Raw genomic sequence first — 25,196 nt, 5'->3', positions numbered from 1 at the left:
CCACTCACGTTGGGATGAAATGAGGAAGTGTTTGGCCTTGCATTGGCCCATTTTACTGACAGATCCTATTTTAGAAAAACTTCTGTCTACGCGACCTCTCGTTACAGCACGTAGGGCTAACACTCTACGAGATAACTTAGTTAGAAGCTACTTACAACCAGCTTCTCCCCAACTTTTTGTCGGCCTAAGCAATCAAAAGACTGGTTTTAGACCATGTGGCAGATGCGCTGCATGTCCTAATATGGAACGGTCGTTTGATTTTGTGGACTCCTCTGGAACCCGGTCCTTCAAGATCTATCATTCCCTTACATGTTCTAGTTCGCGGGTGGTATATTATGCGTCATGCCCATGTCCCAAAATATACGTGGGCCTGACAACACGTGAACTAAAAATCTGCGTACGCGAACATGTAAAGGACATCCTCAATGCACAGGAAATAAAAGAGGATGAGGTCCCTAAACCAATTGCGAGACACTTTAAAGAGTTCCATTCGTGCAATCCCAGACTTCTCAAGGTTAGGGGAATCGACTGTGTCCAGGTTGACTTACGTGCAGGCAATGTGTCTAAGAGGCTGGCTCAGAAAGAGAGCCGCTGGATCTGGACCCTTGGGACTTTACGCCCCAGGGGCCTAAATGACAATTTGGTTTCTCTTCTTTCTTGTAACCGCTGGGACCACGCCTGTGGATCCCATTACCTTTTTAAACTTTTTTAGTTATTACTCTTTAATAAATTAATGTTCTCTCTCTCTCCATTATCTTCTTCTTTATAGGATGCCACATCTTCATATTTTTCATCTACCTACACCTGTGATAACCGGACTTTTTCTTTGCTTGTTATTTATTTCTGTTATTTAAGCACCTGTTTGATTATGTCTATTGTATAGATATATGCCCTACACGTGCTTGTTCATATATTATACTTTATTTCCTTTCCTTCCTTTTATTATGTTTGCCTTTCTCCCATGCGTTCACTTGATCAGCATATTCTACTTGGCAATTTGGCAATCATGTCTTTTTATGTGCTTACACATTCATTATTTCCCCTTTTCTCTTTTTTCTTTCTAACCCCCCTTCCCCCCCCCCTCTTTTTTCCACCCTTTTCTCCTCCCTTCCCTTCTCCCCCTCCCCCCCTTTCCTTCCCTTTCTCTCTTCTCCCTTTTTCTCCTCTGCAGTCAGCACCTCTATTTTTCACTATGCACTGTCATTTGATTCCATTGGTTGATATGAACTGCAACCCCTCTCACATCCTTTTGTTGGCCATCTTTCACTCCCCACATTTTTTCACTTTTTCCTCCCTCCCCCACTTATTGTTTTTGCTCTGCATTATTTAAGCAGACATTTACTTCCAGAGTTCATTCTCACATACCATTTCAAGCACATTGGCACTTTATAGACCCCTGTCTATACTTTATACAGCAGTATATGCACTTGCACTTTATGTTCATTCGACACACTGATCATATATATACGTTTATATAATATCACTTTTAGTTTTTGCACTACTATATGAAATTTGTATTCATTATGTATTCTGGCATTTATATTAGTTTTTTGTATATGTACCCTCGTTCCATGTATGCACTATGCAAAACTGAATTTTTGGTACTAAACATGTATTCAAGGGAGGTGCGCACTATTCATGTTATATGTCCGTGGAGATACTCAGGCTATATGATAAAATGTGTTTTTTGTTTTATGAGTATGAGGTTTTTATCCTTCTCCTCTCCTGTGATGTGTGCGCGCATTGCCTAGCACCGCCCCCGGCGCCTCTCGCCTGTGCGTCCTCACGCCACCATTGTCCGATCATGTGACTTTGTCACGTGATGTGCGCAGTTTGACTAGAGCTCCGCGCGCCATTAGACACTCACAGCTGAGGACAGGTATGGTTATTCAACCTTCCATTGGTTGAGAGAGCTCTTAAATACATGATTCACAGTGATGGCGTTACCCCCAGACGAAGGCACGCCGAAACGCGCGTTGGGGTAGCGCCATCCTGGGTGATATAGCACACAGTCTCTTTCTCTTCTTTTTATTGAAAACACATTTTTTTAAACTTTATTTCTGTCCCACTCTGCGGTTTTAACTTTTGAGGGTCTGATCTCCTCTGCAATGCATTACAATACATCTGTATTGTAATGCATTGCCTGTTAGTGTATGACACTGAGTCTGAGGCTGGATCTCCTCGGCACCCATAGAAGGCAGGTCCTGATGCACGGCATCGGGCTGCCTTCTGACACATCGAGTCCTCGCCACAGCAGCGCGGGGACTCTATGCGCCCCTTCACCCGACACAAACCCCTTCTATGTCGCGGTCAGCGTGGACCTCGGCATAGAAGGGGTTAATCCGCTGTCATCGGCTTTTACAGCGATGCCAGCGGATACAGCAGGGGCCCGGCTACCAGGGACTGCCAGGCCCCTGCAGTGATCGGGCGCGCACCGCTCCGGTGCCCGCCCGATAAGCCCGCCATGCATGTACGGCAGAATGGGGTTAAACAAGAAGAACGAATAATATATTCTCCGTCGTGTTCTCTACTCATAACTGTCACCAAAAATAGGAACAGATCCCACAAGAGAAAAAGATCCTCTACCGTGTTCCTTTCTGCCAGAGACGCAGCTTAAAGGGCTAATCCCATGATAAATGTAAAAGATGACATCATATAGTACATGACAATCTCTTTCCAACAAAGCTAGAACCAGCCCTGTACCTCACATGGATCCAGAGATCTCCGCATTCATTTTTGTAATTGCTCTGCTAGAGGCCTCATGCACACGACCGTTCCGTTTTTTGCAGTCCGCAAACCGCGGATCCGCAAAAAACGGAAGCCGCCTATGTGCCTTCCGCAATTTGCGGAACGGAACGGGCGGCCCATTGTAGAAATGCCTATTCTTGTCTGCAAAACGGACAAGAATAGGACATGCTATATTTTTTTTGCGGGGCCACGGAACGGTGCAACGGATGCAGACAGCACACGGAGTGCTGTCCGCATCTTTTGTGGCTCCATTGAAGTGAATGGGTCCGCATCCGAGCTGCAAAAACTGCGGCTCGGATGCGGTCCCTAACAACGGTCGTGTGCATGAGGCCAGAATTGCAGTATATACCCAGCTTTTCCCAGGTGTACATCTATCTATATAAATATTTTCTAATGGTATTTATTTTCTAGAAATACTCATTGTCATATTTTCAACAATTACAGAGGTAAAGAAAACATCCACCATTTTTTAAATCATTTATGTGTTTTTTTTTTCTTTTAAATGCCCCAGTATACGATAGTGTGTTGTTGGCTGAACCCACCAAGAATGGCAATTTTGCCCCGACTGTTTAATGTGTATGGGGAGCTTCCGAATCTCCTCTGACGATGATGTTTGGGGAGAGGAAGGTGGAAAAAATTTATATTTCTCCCTGATCTTTTTGATCTCCTTGGAGATAAGCAGCTGCTTACAGAGGTTATCCAAAGTCTAAAACATGCCCCCCGATGCCCAGGCCCCTCATATAGGTTAAATTTACCCTGTTCCCTGGCACCCACGACCCCTCGCATCCCTGCACGGCTGCCACTGCATATCCCGTGGATCAAAGCATCTGGCAATGGGGGGGAGCAGCCAATAGCAGGCTGAAACGGGGACAAACCTCCCTAGCGTCACCTGCCATGCTAGAGAGGCTCGTCCCCATCGCGGTGTGCTATTGGCTGCTCCCCCCCCGGACGGGGATCAGGAGTGACGTGGGTGCCGGGGAGCCAGTAAGTATAATCTATAAGAGGGGCCTGGGCATGTTTTAGACTTTGGATAACCCCTTAGGTCTCTGGCAGCAGCTTTTTTCTCTCTCCATTAAATACACATCGGCCAACCTGATGTGTATGGGGGAGCTGGGGGAGATAGCTGATCTTTCAGCTAACAGCTATTGAAGATGCTCCTAGTGCTTCCCGAGGACTCCAAGCACTCCACTTGACACCGTAATCACTGCAGACCCCACGAACCGCCGAAGCTTGGTTGAGGTCTCACCGTCTCCTGCCCACCCTGGACCTACGACAAGGTTCCAGGCTCCAGTGGGTGAACCTCTCCTAAATCCAGAGAGTAGGAACAGCTCTTACAAGAGCTAAGAGTTATAGCCAGGGGAGTATACAGCGTACAGCAATCCCCATACACATGAGACGAGGCTCTATGTTGAATGTAAAACAGGAACTCTTTATTGAACACACAAGCATTGACTTATACACATTTTCCAACAAGGTTACCACCCCCGTGGACATGGTTGGGAACTGAGGACATGACCTAGCAGCCAATCCTTTACAGCTTTACAGTTTAAACACTCCCATACAAAATCCTCCCCTCTGCCTGTGATACAATTACCTTACACAATGGTTTAATGTAATTATCACAGGCAGGACAATACATAGTTTTAAACAATGTCTTCTGTCCTGGAGACAACCGAGGAGTAATTCAATTATCTCTCAGGACAAAGGGAAATCGCCAATACACACGTGGGGACAATAGGACAGACATCACTATTCAAATATACAATGTCCTAACCATTACAGTAAATATAGACATTTATAATATCCCCAGATGGCTTGGATCTGATCGCTCAATATATCCAAACTGCGCTCAGATGCCACAAACACAGTCAAATCGCCATGGGGTTTACGTTTAGCATGGGCTGATGAGAGGGCCCATAATCCTGGGGCAAGAGGCTGGCAACCAGGCTTCTCCAGCACCCAGTGGCGAGGTTGGTTTCACCACAGCCACCTTTAGTTATGCCTTCAAAAACTCACTTCTGCGTTAGGTGCCCATTCACAAAGGAAAGCTCTTTTGGGAGTGTCCCTTTGAATAGAGTGTTTTGGATCTAACATCTCCCCTGTATTTCAGTCTGCCTCTAATCTTCCTGTATTTGCTGTCTAAAAGACAAAATGTTTGTTGCCCACAGCAACCAATTACAGCACAGCTTTTATATTACTAAAGTACTTCTTACAATACCGTAGACCTATGTTTTCCAACCTGTGGCTCTCCAACTGTTGTAAAATTACTCACATCATGCCTCAACAGCCTGCAGCCATCAGGGCATGATGATAGGTTTAGTATTGCAACAACTGGAGAACCATAGGTTGGTAAACATAGGTCTACAATATTGTAAGAAGCATTGTATTAAAATAAAAGCTGTGCTGCGATTGGTTGTTATGGACAACAAACAGTTTGTCTTTTAGATAAAACATGTTGGGAAATGAGAGGCAGACCGAAATGCAGGGGAGATGAGAGGCAGAGTGAGAAGCACTGCCTCAGCAGTTATATTAGTGTATACATTTTAATGTACGCTGCATCAAAAACACATACTTTATTAGAACCTTCCATAACCCTGTTGGATGGACTTAACAACCTCCCAGTACTTTAAGTTGGATCATGAAAAGTATATGTGGGAGACAGGTATCAAGGACATGCATACCATAGATACAAGCCTTGCAGGTGCTCTGAGCCCCAGGGATAAAAGGCCTTCCGACCCAGGTTTTCTCAATCCTACTTCCTCATGGCTGTTGTAAGCTACCAAGCTCTCCTACTCAATAAATAGAAAAAACTGCCTAAAGTTAGGCTACTTACGGTAAATTGCAATCTTACCTAGGCTATGTTCTCATGGCAAAATCTGCAGCAGAAAAATTAGTGGTAGACCAGTAGCACATCCATCAGATGAAAAGAGGTCTTTTTTGAAGGCAGAAGCATCACCAATAACTCCTACCCATCAACACCTCCTACCTATCAACTTATTTTACCGCTTTCCTACTGACTTCTGCGGAAAAGCACCATCAAATCAAAGTAGTAACACGCCATATCTCAAGTGTTTTTCAAATCAGCTGCAGGAAAAACTCTACCATGTACACATGGTTGAGATTTTTTAAATTGAAGTCAATGTGAAGCTGTTGATGGTGTCCTGAATGAGGATTCAGCAGCAGATTTTGCCCATGTGAACATACTGTAGTCTAAAAGTTTAAGGCACATCCATCGAGAATGGCGGGTTTCGCCAACAGTCTAATGTGTATTGGGAGCTCCAGACTCTCCCTGACAAATCATGTCTGATGAGAGCAGGATCGTGCAAAGTGAATCCTTTTGTTCCCCCTGGACATAAGCTGCTACGAGAAGAGTCTGGCAGTGGCTTTCTCCTCTCTCTCTGACAACACATTGTATGTGTATGGGGCAGTCAGGAGAGATGGCTATCGTCCAATCAATCGTTGAGCCGAAACGCCATTAAATGAGCATGGCCAGCTTAACAGAAACACCACAAAGTGTAGATGAGAGAGGCATCCTCCCACCTCGTTGAGCCTTTACGGCATCAAGAAAGCCTCAGCTTAAAAAGTGAATGCATGACAAAAATGTAAAAAAACAAATACAGTATATTCACACAAACAACAAAATAAATCTTTTAGGATGATCTTCTTGGAAGGACTTTAAATCCTAAAGTAAATGTCAAAGCCAATTATTTTGGAGCAGAGTTTTAGAGGTCTAATAGTAAGAAAGACATGGACAATGATATTTCCTCTGTAACCTTTACCAGCAGCTTCAACGTGACCTTAAAAATAATACAATAACCAGCAATTTAGAAATCCAGAATTTTTGCCACCACATAATCATGAAAGAAACAGCATTATTTTTTGTACTGCAATTACTATCTTGTTCGTAACATATTTTCATTCAATTATTTAAAGGGATTGTCAGAGATTTTTATATTGATGGCCTATCTTCAGGATAGGTCATCAATATACAGGGAGTGCAGAATTATAAGGCAAGTTGTATTTTTGAGGATTCATTTTATTATTGAACAACAACCATGTTCTCAATGAACATAAAAAAACTCATTAATATCAAAGCTGAATATTTTTGTAAGTAGTTTTTAGTTTGTTTTTAGTTTTAGCTATTTTAGGGGGATATCTGTGTGTGCAGGTGACTATTACTGTGCATAATTATTAGGCAACTTAACAAAAAACAAATATATACCCATTTCAATTATTTATTTTTACCAGTGAAACCAATATAACATCTCAACATTCACAAATATACATTTCTGACATTCAAAAACAAAACAAAAACAAATCAGTGACCAATATAGCCACCTTTCTTTGCAAGGACACTCAAAAGCCTGCCATCCATGGATTCTGTCAGTGTTTTGATCTGTTCACCATCAACATTGCGTGCAGCAGCAACCACAGCCTCCCAGACACTGTTCAGAGAGGTGTACTGTTTTCCCTCCTTGTAAATCTCACATTTGATGATGGACCACAGGTTCTCAATGGGGTTCAGATCAGGTGAACAAGGAGGCCATGTCATTAGATTTTCTTCTTTTATACCCTTTCTTGCCAGCCACGCTGTGGAGTACTTGGACGCGTGTGATGGAGCATTGTCCTGCATGAAAATCATGTTTTTCTTGAAGGATGCAGACTTCTTCCTGTACCACTGCTTGAAGAAGGTGTCTACCAGAAACTGGCAGTAGGACTGGAAGTTGAGCTTGACTCCATCCTCAACCCGAAAAGGCCCCACAAGCTCATCTTTGATGATACCAGCCCAAACCAGTACTCCACCTCCACCTTGCTGGCGTCTGAGTCGGACTGGAGCTCTCTGCCCTTTACCAATCCAGCCACGGGCCCATCCATCTGGCCCATCAAGACTCACTCTCATTTCATCAGTCCATAAAACCTTAGAAAAATCAGTCTTGAGATATTTCTTGGCCCAGTCTTGACGTTTCAGCTTGTGTGTCTTGTTCAGTGGTGGTCGTCTTTCAGCCTTTCTTACCTTGGCCATGTCTCTGAGTATTGCACACCTTGTGCTTTTGGGCACTCCAGTGATGTTGCAGCTCTGAAATATGGCCAAACTGGTGGCAAGTGGCATCTTGGCAGCTGCACGCTTGACTTTTCTCAGTTCATGGGCAGTTATTTTGCGCCTTGGTTTTTCCACACGCTTCTTGCGACCCTGTTGACTATTTTGAATGAAACGCTTGATTGTTCGATGATCACGCTTCAGAAGCTTTGCAATTTTAAGAGTGCTGCATCCCTCTGCAAGATATCTCACTATTTTTGACTTTTCTGAGCCTGTCAAGTCCTTCTTTTGACCCATTTTGCCAAAGGAAAGGAAGTTGCCTAATAATTATGCACACCTAATATAGGGTGTTGATGTCATTAGACCACACCCCTTCTCATTACAGAGATGCACATCACCTAATATGCTTAATTGGTAGTAGGCTTTCGAGCCTATACAGCTTGGAGTAAGACAACATGCATAAAGAGGATGATGTGGTCAAAATACTCATTTGCCTAATAATTCTGCACGCAGTGTACAGTGCCTTGCAAAAGTATTCACCCCCTTGACTTTTTTTTGTATTTTGGTGCCTCACAACCTGGAATTAACATGGATTGTTTGCGGATTTGCATAATTTAAATTTACAGAACATGCCCACAACTTTGAAGATTTTTTTATTTTTATTGTGAAGCAAACAACAAATAGGACAGAATAACAGAAAAAGTCAATGTGCATAACTATTAACCCCCCTAAAGTCAATACTTTGTAGAGCCACCATTTGTGGCAATCACAGCTCCAAGTCGCTTTGGATAAGTCTCTATGAGCTTTCCACATCTTACCACTGGGATTTTTGCCCATTCCTCCTTGCAGAACTGCTCCAGCTCCTTCAAGTTGGATGGTTTGCGGTTGTAAACAGCAATCTTTAGGTCTGACCACAGATTTCCTATTGGATTGAGATGTGGGCTTTGACTAGGCCATTCCAACACATTTACATGTTTCCTCTTAAACCACTCAAGTGTTGCTTTAGCAGTGTGTTTGGGGTCATTGTCCTGCTGGAAGGTGAACCTCCGTCCTAGCCTCAAATCACGCACAGAGTGGTACAGGTTTTGCTCAAGAATATCCCTGTATTTAGCACCATCCATCTTTCCCTCAACTCTGACTAGTTTCCCAGTCCCATCCCCACAGCAAGATGCTGCTTCCACCATGTTTCACTGTGGGGATGGTGTTCTTTGGGTGATTTGATGTGTTGGGTTTGCACCAGACATAGCGTTTTCTTTTGGCCGAAAAGTTCAATTTTAGTCTCATCAGACCAGAGCACCTTCCTCTATACATTTTGGGAGTCTCCCACATGCCTTTTTGCAAACTCACAACGTGCCTTTTTGTTTTTAGCTGAAAGTAATGGCTTTCTTCTGGCCACTCTGCCATAAAGCCCAACTCTATGGAGCGTACGGCTTATTGTCGTCCTATGTACAGATACTCCAGTCTCTGTTATAGATCTCTGCAACTCCTCCAGGGTTACCTTAGGTCTCTGTACTGCCGCTCTGATTAATGCCCTCCTTGCCCAGTCCATGAGTTTTGGTGGGTGGTCGTCTCTTGGCAGGTTTGCTGTTGTGCCATGTTCTTTCCATTTGATTATGATAGATTTGATGGTGCTCCTGGGGATCATCAAAGATGTGGATTTTTTTTATAACCTAACCCTGACTTGTACTTCTCAACAACATTGTCCCTTACTTGTTTGGAGAGTTCCTTGGTCTTCATGGCAGTGTTTGGTTAGTGATGCATCTTGCTTAGGTGTTGCAGCCTCTGGTGCCATTCAAAAAAGGTGTGTATATGGAATGACAGATCATGTGACACTTAGATTGCACACAGGTGGACATCATGTCACTAATTATGTGACGGGTAATTGGTTGCACCAGAGCTTTTTATGGGCTTCCTAACAAAGGGGGTGAATACATACGCACATGCCAATTTTCTGTTTTCTATTTCTAAACAATAGTTTTATTTATATATTTTTCTCATTTCACTTCATCAACTTAGACTATTGTGTTCTGATCCATCACATAAAATTCAGATTCACAAAACATTGAACTTAAGGCTGTAATGTAACAAAATATGAAAAAAGTCAAGGGGGGTAAATGCTATTGCAAGGCACTGTAAGATCGATTGGGGTTAGACATCTGGAACCCCCCTGCTGATCAGCTCTTTCAGGAAGCCATGGCGCTTACTGGAGCTCCGGTGAGTACCGTGGACTCCTCGAAGCACAGCACTATGCTTGGATAGTGTCTGTGATTGGTATGACAGCTCAGCCACTTTCACTTGAAGGTGGCTGAGCTGCACCTAGGCCATGTGACCAATAAACGAGATGTCATATGGCCTAAGTGCCGCAACCCCTCAAACATGATCGATGGGGGTGCTGGGAGTCGGTCCCCTGCCGATCTCATACTGATAACCTATCCTGAGGACAGGCCATCAATATGAAAATCCAGGAGAACAAAAGAAACTATACCTTCAGTTTGGTGTTGGGTGAGGTATCAAAGGCAATGATGGCAATTCAAACTAGTGCTTTCACGCATAAAGTGGCTCCTGGGAGCCACAATATGCATAAACTGCAGTAAAATTTATTTAATCCAGCATTCAACCTTTTTAGTCTGGCATTCATCTGACTGCCACAGGTCCTACTCCTGGACCTCCATCCCCACCCACCCCACAATGAGCAGTTCCTAAGGCCATATGCGGCTACTGGAAATTAACAGGCTGAGTCTGGCAGCCATTCTTATTTGATGGTTCTTCATTCTGGCTCAGTGAGGGGAGCTCCTCAGTTGGGGAGGTTTAACTTTACAAGTTACATATATCCTAAAAGCACATTTGAAAATGGTAGTCTTGGTGAGACAACCCCATTAGGACTGGAGCTATATGGCTTGGCTGTGACGCCCATTGCGTGACCAAAAATCGCTGTGTACCAGTGCGGCCATCTCACTGAATGGGGTTGCAACTGAACTGGCAAGTTAATGAGAACCCAGAATCGCAAAAAAAATAATTCAGCTCTGTGGCAATTTGGGGTTGCAGCTGCAATGCGAGAACGCTATGTAGCCCCAGCCTAAAAGCAAATTTATTTTCCTTTATCTTGATTTTTCTGATAAACCAAGCTCCTTCAGGCTGCAATTCTGACATCCTATAGGAATATTAATGTATTTAACATGGATAATTAGACAATATGGCCGAAACCCCAGACATTAGCTACTCCCATTAGCCCATTAGTTATAATGGGCAGTGGGGTGAGTGGGTAAAACTAGATTCATAGCCGCCTTCTTTTTGAGATCACTCATTTCTAGATTAGAATAACACTATTATCTATTTCTAAAATAAAGTATAAAATTCTGACAGGTGGCAAAAAAAAGAAAAAAGAAAATGTCAGTGAGTACAATTAAAAATAATAATAAAAATTAACAACTAACAGCGTCTGCTTATCCCTGAGTCAGTTAATTACACTGATAAGTGGGAAATCAAAAACCGTCAAATGTCCGCACTTTAAGCAAGCTCTTTCAAGTAGTGAAGAGGGTACCTACTGGTTAAAGTATGGAACATGGAGGAGTCTATAGGTTGTCTTGGGCGGGTCCCTAATTATAAAGTATTGAAAGCGAACTGTACGTACCTCGTAGTTAAAGGGGGCAGTGCTAACAGCTCTATGATAAATGGTACCAAAATATACCATATAAAATCACAATAAATTAAGCCGAAGGCCATCAACAATTAGAAGGGAAAAAAAAGACGCTATACATAAAAAATATAAAATAAAAAATAGATAATCAGATCAGCCTATTCAAAAGGAAAGGCCTGGCGCTCTTTACTATTCTCTCCCTGTTTTTAGATCATAAATTCTCTTGGGTCGGTCAGACACGTGCTCTTAACAAAAACTATGTTCTAAACCACCATTTCTGCCACCGGAAATTTTTTACATAATCTTGGAGACAGACCAATGCTGAAATAAATGGTGCTGTATACATTAAATCAGGTCCAATTTACTAATCCTAATAGTTCGACAGCTAAACTTAGATATCTAAAGTTGCGCCAAATTTATCACAGTGGCTCACGTTATATTATAAAATTTTGCTAGACCTGACACTTTTATCATCACCTATTGGTTGGTTTACTGTGTACCAAGTGTTAAGCATGTACGCCGGTTTATTTGGTGTAAATTGAGCCAGACTTGCTGTGCATTTAGTGCAGTAAATCTCCCCCATGATATCTATAGAGCATTGCAAACCCTTCCCTTTTGTGTCTATACCATGTTGAAAGAAAATTTAAAGAGATCACATCACCATTAAATGTTATCGTAATATAAATTAGCATGAAAAACTAGTTACCTTTGTACTTTACTTTCCGTAAAAAAAAAATTTGTTGTGAGATACTCTCTTTATGCCATTATAATAGCACCCCCTGGTGTTTAATCCATATAGTAATGTGCATGTCCACCTACTAATGCGGTCGCACATGCTCAGTTCCATCCTTTAACTGTCACTAGCAATATCTACTGTTAGAAGCTGTGACAGTTAAGGGGGAAGGGCTGCAGCAGGAAGGACACATCCACAAGAAAGGACACGGGCCCCTGAGAAAGTAAATGCTCACTGAGCTGTGATTGGGAGAGAGCTGCAGCAGAAAGGACCCACCATCTGAGCTGCCAGCCTGAAGAGAATCTGTCAGAGCAATTGGAGCTATGAATGGGGAGATCTCTGGATCCATGTGAGGTACAGGGCTGGTTCTAGCTTTGTAAGAAAGAAATTGTCATGTGCTGTGTGAAGTCTGATTTTCATTTCACATGACCCCTTTAAGGAGGAGGATCTCCCCTTTAAACAGAAACTGTAATCCCATATGTTTACCCAATGACATAGCTATAAATCCCCAGGCTGGAAAATTGCAACAAGTTTTAAATCCCCCCCTTTTTGTTCCTCGTTAGGTCTGACAATACAATATTTCCAATTGCCAATATCAGAAACGTCTCCTACCCCGGGTGAAGCTTACACTTCACATAACATTGTGCACCCGCCATCTTGTATATATGTCGAAAAGTCTCAAAAAGGCGCTGGAGTCTAATAAATTGCTGGTGCATGCATCAACCAGCAACCAGCCACTGGCAGATACAATGTAGAAACCATATTGCAACAGCAGATACACAGCCTACAATGTGCATGCAAGGAACACACAAACACCTTGTAATAACCTATAAAGAATTTCTGAATGGAGTTCTCCTTTAAGGTAGGTTCCCTCTCCCCTGTCCAGAAGTACATAGGATCTTACCAGCCCATGGTGCTTAGCCTCAGTTTTTTGTAGTCATTGTAAACACTAAAGAGACCCCCCCCCCCCGCGACCCATTAACAATCATCATGTAAACGCACACAAAAAACAAAGACTTAAGACCTTCTTTGGCATCTGCAGCAGACCCACAATGTTCTGAGTGTTCTTTCCTTCGTAACCCAACAGACTTAGCTGCTTTCGAACTAACCCAAGTCGGCTGCGATGGCATAAAACGTTACAATGTATTTTCTTATCACAGTGTTAAAGAGAAAGTGTCAATCGTTTTCTTAAGTTCTTTGTCGGAAAATCCATTGCTGAAAAGGGTCCGAGGGGTTACAAGGCACAAGACTTGGGTTGGGGCCATTTGCAGTCAGGCACATATTGTATGCAGCATTGAAGAGGAGCTGATCCTGGAAAAAGAGGACAAAGGAAAAAGCTAGTCAGGAGATCATCTAACTCTATAGTTGTGTGAGGTAACAGTGAGTCTAAGTGTGTTCAGTCCGAGAAACACGTTCCATGTCCGGACCGAACCCTAATCCTCTGACCTGAACTCTCAGCACCATAAGGATTTAAGATGCTGTGAGCTTCTGTCTGACCTTACTGTACCCATAGCATTACGCGAGTACAGTACAGTAAACCCACGATCTGGCACAAACTTACAGTATACCGTAAGTATTTAGATGCTGTGAGTTTAGGCCAGAGGAGCGGCGTTCGGTCCAGGAAATGCAGCTGTTACATGCGGCATGTGTTTCCAGCAAAGAACACGTTCATGTGAAACTGGCCAAAAACTAATGTGGTAAATTCGTCTTGTGCAGACTCCATAAACCATGGGGAAAAGTTTCCATTAATTTGGACGGACTTCTTCAATACCCTAGACCAGTGTTCCTCAACTCCAGTCCTCAAGGCCCACCTACCGGTAATCACGATTTGAGAATATCTCACAGAATACCTGAGGTAAGTCCTGGTGCACTGACACTAATTATATCACCTGCTCAATTCTAAGGAAATCCTGAAAACATGGATGGCAGGTGGGCCCTGAGGACCGGAGTTGAAGAACCCTGCCCTAGACAATGAGGGATGTTGCTATTAAATACCCCAGAACACCAGGATTGTTTTTTATCTGTTCCACTACCCTAGGGCCTAGGCCAACAGGGAAGTTGGAATTAAGCCCTTTATTAATATAGACCACTAGGTACACATTGAAAGACAGAAACATGCAATGCGACAATTAACTGCAATATAGAGTACAAAATTGCATAATAATAACAAGTGCTATACTATAAGTGCGAGATACTTGGCAAATCGTTTTGTACAAAATTATTTGAGACCGTCTGCCGAGCGTCAAGGCGATCTCTGTTAGACGGGTTCCTACGCTAAATTTTACCTGTTAGGTGCCATGACGGCTACCATACACTTCAGGGAGTGTAACCTACACTCCCTGAAGTGTATGGTAGCCGTCATGGCACCTAACAGGTAGAATTTAGCGTAGGAACCCGTCTAACAGAGATCGCCTTGACGCTTGGCAGATGGGCTCAAATAATTTTGTACAAAACGATTTGCCAAGTATCTAGCACTTGTTATTATTATGCAATTTTGTACTCTATATTGCAGTTAATTGTCGCATTGCATGTTTCTGTCTTTCAATGTTGTTCCCTGCCATAGCAATGTGCTTCTGCGGTTTGGTATGTGCTGAGTGACCACCTTTTTTGGTTTTTCTTTGCAGTTTATACTGGAGGTGTGGCTGCCTCCTCAGTCATGCACTCCTGACCACCCTGTCTGCCCTATAGGCTGATTTTAATTAGTGTTAGTACATAGTCAGGCCTGCTCCCCTTCACTCACTGAAGCCATGGCACCAGGAGTGAGATAGTTTGTGGACTCTCACTGCAGACCTTGATAGCCATTTGGCACCGGTGATGTCGTGTAGTGGGCCTGCTGTGTAACCTACACTCCCTGAAATGTATGGTAGCCGTCATGGCACCTAACAGGTAAAATTTAGCGTAGGAATGTGGAACCAACACTCCCTGAAGTGTATGGTAGCCGTCATGGCACCTAACAGGTAGAATTTAGCGTAGGAACCCGTCTAACAGAGATCACCTTGACGCTCGGCAGACGGGCTCATAATTTTGTACAAAACGATTTGCCAAGTATCTCGCACTTATAGTGCAGCACTTGTTATTATTATGCAATTTTGTACTCTATATTGCAGTTAATTGTCGCATTGCATGTTTCTGTCTTTCAATGTTGTTCCCTGCCATAGCAATGTGCTTCTGCGGTTTGGTATGTGCTGACTGATCCCCTTTTTTGGTTTTTCTTTGCTAGGTATATATTGTGACTTTCCCCTTTAACTACCCTAGACCACCAGGAATATTAGGCTAGGGCTTCATGGAGACTTGTGGCCACGCAATATAAGATCATGTCTCGCTGCTATAACCACAACTAGTGCCAGCATAGGTGGTGGCTCTGAAATAAAGCAGGTTTCAATTTCTACTGACTGTCACGCTATGATAACTTTCGACATCGTTGGCCGTCATGTAGCAGCCTGAAAACATGATCTTATGCCGTGTGGCTACAAGTTGCTGTGTAGCCCTAGCCATAACCCTTCCAAAGCCCTAGACCACTAATGAACTTAATATTAACCCCTTTATTACCCTAGACCACCAAAGAATTTGGTATTACCCCTTTTATTGTCCTACCACTAGGGATGTTATCATTAACCTCATCACTACTCTAAACCATCAGAGATGGTGACATCTACTCCTTCACTGTCCTAACACAATGGCGATCTTGGCCCCTCTCAAGATATATTTTGAAATTAATCTGAACAGAATTGTGGATATGTTCCAGTGAATTAAAACGCAAAATTATGGGTGCATACTAACTGGTGGATTATGCAGAAGGTTTACTAAAATATGAGGAGTGGGTGAAATTTTGATAGATTTACAAATCAGGTTTGATATTGGACCAGGCAATCTAGAGGAGTTCCAAACATATTAGACTGGTTCAGACTGTGTGGTACATTTGGTGAATCTTTCTAGACATGTTAAGCACTTTTAACTTTACACTGCTTATTGGTCTGCTTAATTTGTGCCAAAATATTGGTGTGATTTTGGAGCACATTGCCAAATTTTAAGTCACGCACCTCTCTGCTAAGCCAACCCCTCTTTTCCTCTAGGTCTTAATAACTTTGTCTAGTAAGGTGCAAGATCTCAGCAGCTTTATTCTTCCAGTGAATTCCATGAACATACCTTCTGAAGTTCCCATTTTTCCTCAGGTAGAACAGTCGTCCCTCTGCCTTTGTAATTACAACTCTTAAGGAGAACCTGCCCTTTACCAGCTCTGAGACACAGCTCATTTTGGATGTTATGTCGAATTTCATGACTTACTGTATATTCGAAGTACTAAAAGAGCAAAAGAAGAGAAAAAGAAATATGGATATTAAGCTGGTTTCCCAGTAAAAACAACAGAAATATTAAATGTGTTGTCCAAAAGTAGAAAAGAGGGTCTGCACCCCCCACTCCTAGAACAGCGCCGCTCTCTTCCATACACAGCAGCTAAGCGCCAATCTCCACATTAAGTAAATTAAACGGGTTGTGCACTTTTTTGGGGGGGAGGGGGGGATTGTCCATCCCCCAACTGGACAGATCTGCAAAGATAAGCATTCTTACCTGCTTCTGGGTGCTGGCTCCCCGCTACTTCTCTCCCCCGCCTCTGCTGCACTCCCAGGAGGTAAACGTCCATTTTCACATTGCTGCAGCCAATCACTGACTGCAGTGGTGACCTGCCTAGTTTTAACAGTTGTTTAGTGGAAGCGCTGGGTGTCAGACCCCTCCAATTGTCTGATGTTGGTGACCTATGCTAAGGACAGACCTACAATATCTGTAACCCCTTTAAAGAGCATCTGTCTTCAGGATCAACCCAATCATAATGCCTGGTAGGTTTGACCCCGATGAGTGAAATGATCCTTATGTGTGGGTTTCCATTGCACCATCCCCAAATATCACTTATTGGAATCGGGTCTTTGGTGCACCAAGGGGATGCCTCTAAACACCAGAGCTTCTCCGGCCTGCACCTCTTATCACTCCCCCTGTCCCCTTGATTAATAGAGTCAAGCAACTTGGCTAAAGGTGTAGAGCAGAGTAGCTTAGGTGCTCTGAAGGGCTGGGCCCATCCCTCAATGCACCGAAGACCAAATTTACACATCACTAAAAAGTGATGTATCTTGGGAACAGTGCAACGGAGACACATATATAAAGTACTGGTTTGCTCTTCCGGATCAACCCCATCAGCTGATACTGATGACAGATGCTCTTTAGATCAAGGGCATTCATATGGGCATATCCCACCTCCTATCTTATCCAGAGTGCAACCAACTCGAGCTCCACTCTCCAGCCACATCCTATAGAAATGCTCCTGGCAAAAAAGATGATCTTCTAATTCCTGGGAGCTTCTTTATTAGGCAGAAAATTTGCTAACTGTGTCATCAGTTGGAATATTAGGGTCTTATGAATCAGAAAGGGATCAAATAGTGCAATGGATTTTGATTATAAATGGTGCATTGTTTCGGGGGAGGAAAATAAGCGTTACAGTGTGTTCGCGCTGCAGGTCCTGAGCCAAATTCAATGTTTGTCTACAGTAAAGAATTTGTATGCACAATGGTGAACGCACATGCTTCAAGTATCATTCTGCTATGGTCAAGAGAAGCAAGAGAGCATGCTAAGTGCTTAAAAGGACGGAGCTCTTCCTGCTAAGGGTCTATCCAGGACTTAATAGGAATAATAAGGATAATTCCTTTCATCTCGAGTGTGCTAAAACCTAGCAGTGCATCCTCAGGGTGACGATTCTTGGTCTTCGGGAAAAGATCTCAGGATAAATCTATGTGCTTACTGCCCACGCACATACATAATAATAGTATATGGGCTTGCTATGAGCACGAAAGAATCCGTACAGAAAAGTGCGCAGTACACAGGTTAAAGTAAAGCAACACCTCCGGCTATATGATCAGAAATCTATCAGCATGCTGATGGTTTCCAGGCATTTTGGAAAAAAATAAAAAATGATTGGGGCTTAGTGGAATTGATTTACCATAATTTCCATCAGACACTAGCTTACATGATAGCGCAAACCTACGCCAGCTCACATAGCATGAGTGGATTCGCTTTTTTGGCATACAGCATGCCATAAGATGTACCAAAATTTATTAAGATATCTCCATCTCTTAATAAATTTGGTTCATCTTAATCCAGCACACTTTATAAGCCTTCAGTATGAAACACCAGCCTCAAAGGGTTTTTGCAGCACTACAATATTGAAGACCTATCCTGATATCTGATCAACGGTGGGTCTGACGCCCAGCATCCCACCGATCAGCTGATGCCATGAGTCAGACCCCCTCCAATCAGATATTGAGCGCTACACCACCCCTTTAAAATGGCTTGTCCCATTAAGGCCCCTTTCAGATAAGCGAATTCCACGTATCAGACTGGTAGTGTGAGTATGCGGCAGGACCTGTCCTGACCTCCCATCACCGACGGGTTCGCATAGCATTATATTGATTTGTGATGCTATCTAACCTTTACAGTTCTGGAATGTATTAGATAACACTGGCAGCATTATGTCAGTGTTATACAATACATTCCAGAACCGTAAGGGTTACATAGCATCATAAATCAATATAATGCTATGCAACCCCGTCACTGTTGGGATGTCAGGACAGGTGCTGCCGCATACTCACACTGCGAGTCCAATGCGTGGAACTAGCTCGTCTGAAAGGGGCCTTAAGGAAATTCATCTCCTATCCACAGGTAAGAGGACAAGTGTCTGATTGGCAGAGGGGCCCCTGCTGGGGCGGCACAGGGCCTATGAACCCCGTTTGTTTGTTTTTTTATTTTATTTTTATTTTGAAAAATACTTTATTCGGAAAGACGAGCAGAGAAATACATAAAAGACAATATTCCCCGCAAAAGGGTACACTTTTCACATATTGCATAGTTTATCTGCAATTACATACAAGTACCTACATTGGGGGAGGAGGGTAGGGGAAAGGTGGGAAAGGGAGGGAAGGGGGGGTGGGGGAGCTTCCTACTAGAGAAAATGGCATCTGTAACCGAGCCCTTTTAGACGCTAAGAGGAGAACCCTCTGAAATTTTTCCATGGAGACCAGGTAGCTTCGAACAAGTGAGACCTCTTGGATTCCCAACCCTGCAATCTGCTCCAATCTATATATGGCGTCACATTTCGTTATCCATTGGGAAACAGAGAGGCTGTTTGACTTTTCCAGTTATACGCGATCAAAACCCTAGCAGCCGCAAAGAGTTGGCCTAACAGAAAAGTGACTTGTCTGTTACCTTTGATATCTCCCAATAAACACCATTTTTCTGAAGGTAAAATCTGTACATTACTTATCTTTGAGCATACTGAACAGACTTGTTGCCAAAATGCGGTGATAGCAGGACACAACCACCAGATGTGAAGGAGTGTGCCTTCAGCACCAAGACACCTCCAGCACTTTGGGTCACATTCAGGGTATATGAGGTGTAGCTTTTGAGGCGTATAGTACCACCTGGTGATCACCTTATAAATGTTTTCCTGAAGCTTTACGCATCTAAATATCTTTGGTGCATTAGAACAGAGTTGTGAAATTTCCCTATTTGAGAATTGAATATCAAGGTCTTTTTCCCACTTACGGATGAAGCTATATGTGTCGGGTCTGGCCTGGGAAACCAGCATGGAGCACAATTGTGCCACTTTCTTTTCGGGGGTACACTTGCAAGGATCATTTTTTTGAATTGTGTTTTAGAAGCGTTAGGTGAAGCTTTTTTCTTCCCTAGGTAGTGTTTGATGCGCAGTTTATGAATGAAAGATAGTGATTGCAGTTTAGGATGGATATCCCATCTGTCTAAGAGAAACCCCGCAGGGTCCAAAAGGTCAACCACCGGAAGGGACATATCTATAATATCTTCCGGCAAAGTGGAGCTGAAGGCCCCCCCAGAGCCCCATAGGATATCTCTCACATGAAGCACAGGCGATACTTCATGATTTGAGAGTAATATTCTAGCTAGGTCAGAGTGCCATTTTTTCAAGGTGGTTTTCGTCATGTTGCTAAGAGATCTGAACTGCTGAGTCATATCACTGGGTGGTGAAAGTAGGAAGGTCCATAGAGGGGGTCTCACATCTGATTCTGCTAAAATGTCTAGTCTACTTTCTGAACACCTGATCCGTTCTCACCACACCATCCCCTGTATTGCCCTATAATATACTGTCATGTCGGGTAGGCCCATCCCTCCAGGCCTATTTGGTTGTATCAAAGTTGAGTGAGGGAGACAAGGGCGTGATTTTTTTCCAGAGGAATCTGGAAAAGCATTGCTTGATTTGTGCGAAGAAGGCTTTTGGTAAATGAATGGGTAACGCCGACATGTGATACAGTATTTTGGGGACTAAGATGGACTTCATCAATGTACGTTTTCCGAACCAAGAGGTGAAGGGGATACTCCATGAGTCTATGGTGGCTGTAATATTCTTGGGTAGGTTTCGGAGGTTTTCTTCATATAAGTCATTGGGATCTGAGGTTATGTTTACCCCTAAGAATTTAATTGATCGCGTTGACCAGATATACTGGCGTTGTGATTCTAAGATCCATTGTGTGTTATGGTTAGTCGTGACATTTAGAACTTGAGATTTTGTGGGATTGATAAGGAAATTCGATAGATCCCCAAACCTCTGGAACAATTCCTGAATAGCTGGGAACGCTTCTACAGGATTGGTTATAATAACCAAGAGATCGTCAGCAAATGCAGCAAGTTGGTGGTAAGTGTTTCCCATTTTTAAACCCTGAATCTTCTCCTCCTGGCGGATCGCCTGAAATAGGCACTCCACCACCAGGATAAAGAGCAGGTGGACTTCCGGTTCCGGCGCCGCCATGTGAAGTCGCTTGGAAAGTGAGCTCCCCATGAACCTGCCACAAACCGAGACAAATTGCCCATACACCCTCAACTTCGGTGGGACAGGAGAGAACACACGGTCCGCACACGCTGTATGGATCGGTATCTTATTAATATGGGCAAGAAACTAAAAACCAGAGTGCTGTCGTCACCGCTACAGAGAGACGCAGCACCCGCCATTATGGCGCCGAACTCAGAGAAGGCGGACGGCGACGGGTCCCAGGCTCTCTCACAGCAACCCGACGAGGGAAGGGAGATGCAGAGTCTCATGCCGGACTCACTAATCAGGCACATTGATTATAAGGAGCTTGCAATCGAAGTGGCCGCTCACTTAGCTCCTGACCTAAAAGAGACTCTGGCCTCATCAGTCACTCGGGTGATGCAACAACTGCAGGAAACTGTACAGGAGCATTATACCAGGCTAAATGCCGCGGAATCTAGGATTCAAGTGATTGAGGACACCACAGAATCTGTCCTCTTCAAATTGCAGAAAGTCCTTACAGAAAATAAGAGACTTTGTGAGAAGTTAGAGGACTTGGAAAATAGATCCAGACGCAACAATTTGAGAGTGGTGGGGCTGAAGGAGGCAATCCCGGCAAGTGATCTGGTTGCTATCTGCGAAACTGAGCTGCCCAAGGCCCTGGGAATCCAACGACTCTGTAAAGTAGAGAGAGCACACCGAGTGGGCCCACTTAACCGGGGCGAGGACCGCCAACTTTCCAGACCAAGACAGGTCATAATGCGCTACCTGGATTACTCCGATAAGGAGACCATTCTTAGAGCATTTAAAGCGCGCAAAAGCCCCATAATGCTGAGAGGGGCAAAAATTCTGCTATTTGGAGATTACTCTGCAGAGGTGGCAAGGAGACGCAAAGCATTTTCTCCGATCTGCACGCAATTGCACAACAAGAATGTAAGATTTGCGTTGATTTACCCTGCCTCGCTCCGGATCTTCCGCTCAGATGGTTCGTCTACAATGTACCACTCGCCAAATGAAGCGCTGGCAGCCATAGAAGGATACTCACCATCTAACCGAGGAGCACAGACTTCACCGCGACATCGAGAGTGGGGACCTCAGGATTCCGCCGAATACCCGTCAGGATCGGACTTCCAGGAGCGCCCCCGGGCGGATCGAATCAGTCCAAACCAGCACCGCGGAGCAAGATGACTTTGATTTTCTTTCCTCTCCTGGGGGTTCCGCCGCGGGGGCTTTGGAGAGCCCGGGACGATCTGTAACGCGGGAGCTGGTATGTTTTATTGGGGCGGCTCCTCTGAGTCGGGGAGGCCGGGGGCGATTTCGCTCCCCTGGAGATCTTTGATCTGGGGGCCCCGGTCTTCTGGATCGGGGGAGTTGGACCCATTGACATGCGGGTCTGCTCGAGGTGGCATCTCGGGCCGGGGAGATCATGGGAAGTTTGCTCCCTTGGGGTCTAAAGGCATAGCCTTTGTCCCAGGGGCCAGGATCTCTCAGGTCCGGGAGGCGGGCCGGATGGATGGGGCAATATAGGTTCGGTTTTCTTTCCAAAGTACTACATGTGTTTATAAAAGGCATTTGGGATGATGTTTTAAAGGGCGGGGGAGGTGGGGAGCAGAGCGATCAAAACACCATTGTCGCTAATTTTCACATGGGGAAAAAAGTGAAGGTTCTGAGCAAACAAATGTGGCCTTTAGGGTTACTTTCTGGGCTTACCGCCCTAAGGATCTATGCTTATGTTTATGTTTATGTTTATTCTTTGTTATTGTTAAATGGAGGGGTTAGGGGAAGGGTATTGTTTAGACTTGTTGATAGGATGTCTGCCTTCAATCACTCCTTAATCAGCTTCAGTGACCAGTGGAACCCTCCATGAGAGTAGTTTCCTGGAATGTAAAAGGATTGCGCTCACCTCAAAAGCGCAACAAGATACTTAGGCACTTGAAGAACCTCCGTGCTGATATAGCCCTCTTACAGGAGACTCATCTGATAGAAGAGGATTATCCCAGGATGAAAAAGATGTGGGTAGGTAGGGTGTTGGGTTCTCCAGCGGTAAACCGCAAAGCAGGAGTAATGATCTTATTTCACAAAAATCTATCATGCACCATCAGGGATCAGTCAAACGATGATGAGGGTAGACGGTGCACAGTAAAAATCGCCTTGGGAACAGATGAGCTTCAGATTTATAATGTATATGGTCCTAATGGGGATAGTAGACCTTTTTTGAATGACCTGACCGGGACTATTGAAAGGGATACATCAGTCAATAAGCTGGTGGGGGGAGACCTCAATGCCGTGGCCTCTTTAAGAGAAGACAGGAAACCAATACGGAATTCTAGAGAGCGCCCTCCTATTACAAAGGGGGCCCTGGCAAAGTTCTTGGAGGACACGGCATTGATTGACTCCTGGCGAATGCTAAATCCAGACAGTAGGGAATATTAATTTTATTCAAATCCACATGACTCGTGGTCGAGAATCGACTATCTTATGGTTTCTGGTGGCCTGACTAACAGGATATTAGGTACCAGAATCCACGACCTGATCATATCTGATCATGCCCCCATCTCTATAAACATAGCAGAGTTGCAGCCTAAGGGGTCGAATATTCTATGGCGCTTCCCGTCATTCCTATATCAAGACGAGAATTTCTCTGATCTCCTCAGAGGTTGGTACTGGGAATATAGGGGAGATAATAACACATATCAGGATTCTCCATCTCTCTACTGGGATGCAGCAAAAGCGGTGCTGAGAGGACGCATAATGGCATATACGTGGGGGATAAAGAAAAAAGTAACATCAGCATTGCGGAATTATAGTGAGATCCTACGTTCAGCCTATACTGAATACATGAATGCGCCCACTGAGCAATCTAGACTGCGTTGGAAGGAGGCCAGAAATAATTATGAGCTGTGGTACGAGAGGAAGGCAAGGATAGATATGTCAGGCAGCAATGCCAAGTTTTTCAGGGAGGGAAACAAGGCAGGTAGACTATTAGCATCACTGGTAAGGAACTCCAGAAAACAGAACCACATAACATCCATAGCTGATCCTGGGGGTGGGATACATACAAATCCTGAGAAAATAGTTTCTATCTTGAGGGATTTTTATGCACAGCTCTATGAGGATCCTGGCCCAGCCGATCACATGTCTGAGTTCTTTCTGAAATGCACTGGTCTGCCCTCGCCATCACAAGCTCAGTTAGATACTTTGAACTCGCCGTTTACTGAGTCAGAGGTGTTAGGGATTATTAAAAAATCGAAACTACATAAAGCGCCAGGCCCAGACGGGTATTCAATAGAATTTTATAAGATGCTAGGTGGGGAGATAGCAGAACCCCTCACGAGAGTCTTCAATAATGTCCTTTCAGGATCCTCTTTATTATCATCTTCTGATAATATAGCCTATGTCAAACTAATTCCCAAGCCGGGGAGAGACGCCACACTTCCTTCTTCGTACCGACCCATCTCACTTATCAATGTTGACATAAAGATAGCAGCTAAAATAATGTCTGATAGGTTGTCAATGTTAATGCCGGATTTGGTGTCTCCATCTCAGTCAGGCTTTATTAGGAACAGAGCTGCAGTTACTAATATACGCAAAGTCCTTACAGTTTTAGACGCAGTAAGATGGGAATCAGATAGATCTATAATGCCCTCATTAGTGGCTTTTGATGCGGAAAAGGCATTCGATAACGTGAGATGGGATTGGATGAATAGGGTATTAGACAGGATGCGGATTGTAGGCCCCTTTAGGGTTTTCCTATCAGCAATATATCGAGACCCCAAGGCCAGAATCTCGTTGCCAGGATTTCTGTCAGCGCCCTTCCAGTTGGCAAGGGGAACGCGTCAGGGATGTCCCTTATCGCCATTATTATTTAACCTAGCATTAGAACCCCTGATTAGGATATTGGAAGAGGGGGATATTTTCCGGGGCATTAAGGTGGGGAGCCAGGAGGTGAGGACTTCGCTTTTTGCTGATGACTTGCTTGTCTTCATGGCTGATCCTGAGATGGATTTAGAGAAGGTGTTAAACCTCTTGTCCTCTTTTGGACCAGTCTCGGGGTTCAAGATAAATGCGGACAAATGTATGTTACTTACATTGCGTGCATCTAGGTCTAAACTTGTATTGCCGGATTCATGTAGCAAGATTGTAATAGCTGAGAAACGCATCAAATACCTAGGGATCAAAATAGGGAGAACCCCTGAGTCTCTTTATGCCCTCAATTATGTCC

General features: G+C 44.0%; 2 protein-coding genes across 2 annotated transcripts in view; both read right to left on the bottom strand.

Moving 5' to 3' along the window:
• The window catches only part of LOC121008154 (polypeptide N-acetylgalactosaminyltransferase 3-like), a 235,943-nt gene that overhangs the window by 129,445 nt on the left and 81,302 nt on the right, over positions 1 to 25,196 (bottom strand). The window lies entirely within an intron of this gene.
• LOC121008819 (polypeptide N-acetylgalactosaminyltransferase 3-like) overlaps positions 13,345 to 25,196 on the bottom strand; it is an 89,190-nt gene continuing 77,338 nt past the window's right edge. Inside the window, exons 11-12 of the mRNA XM_040441515.1 lie at positions 16,303 to 16,455; positions 13,345 to 13,467 (exon numbers count right to left, since the gene is read on the bottom strand). Coding sequence (XP_040297449.1) covers positions 13,345 to 13,467; positions 16,303 to 16,455 — 276 coding nt within the window. The remainder of the gene's footprint in view (positions 13,468 to 16,302; positions 16,456 to 25,196) is intronic.

This window comes from Bufo bufo, chromosome 7, assembly GCF_905171765.1.
Source record: "Bufo bufo chromosome 7, aBufBuf1.1, whole genome shotgun sequence".
NCBI lineage: Eukaryota > Metazoa > Chordata > Amphibia > Anura > Bufonidae > Bufo > Bufo bufo.
The sequence above is the reverse complement of the archived record's forward strand: the minus strand, read 5'-3'. Positions and strand labels throughout refer to the sequence as shown.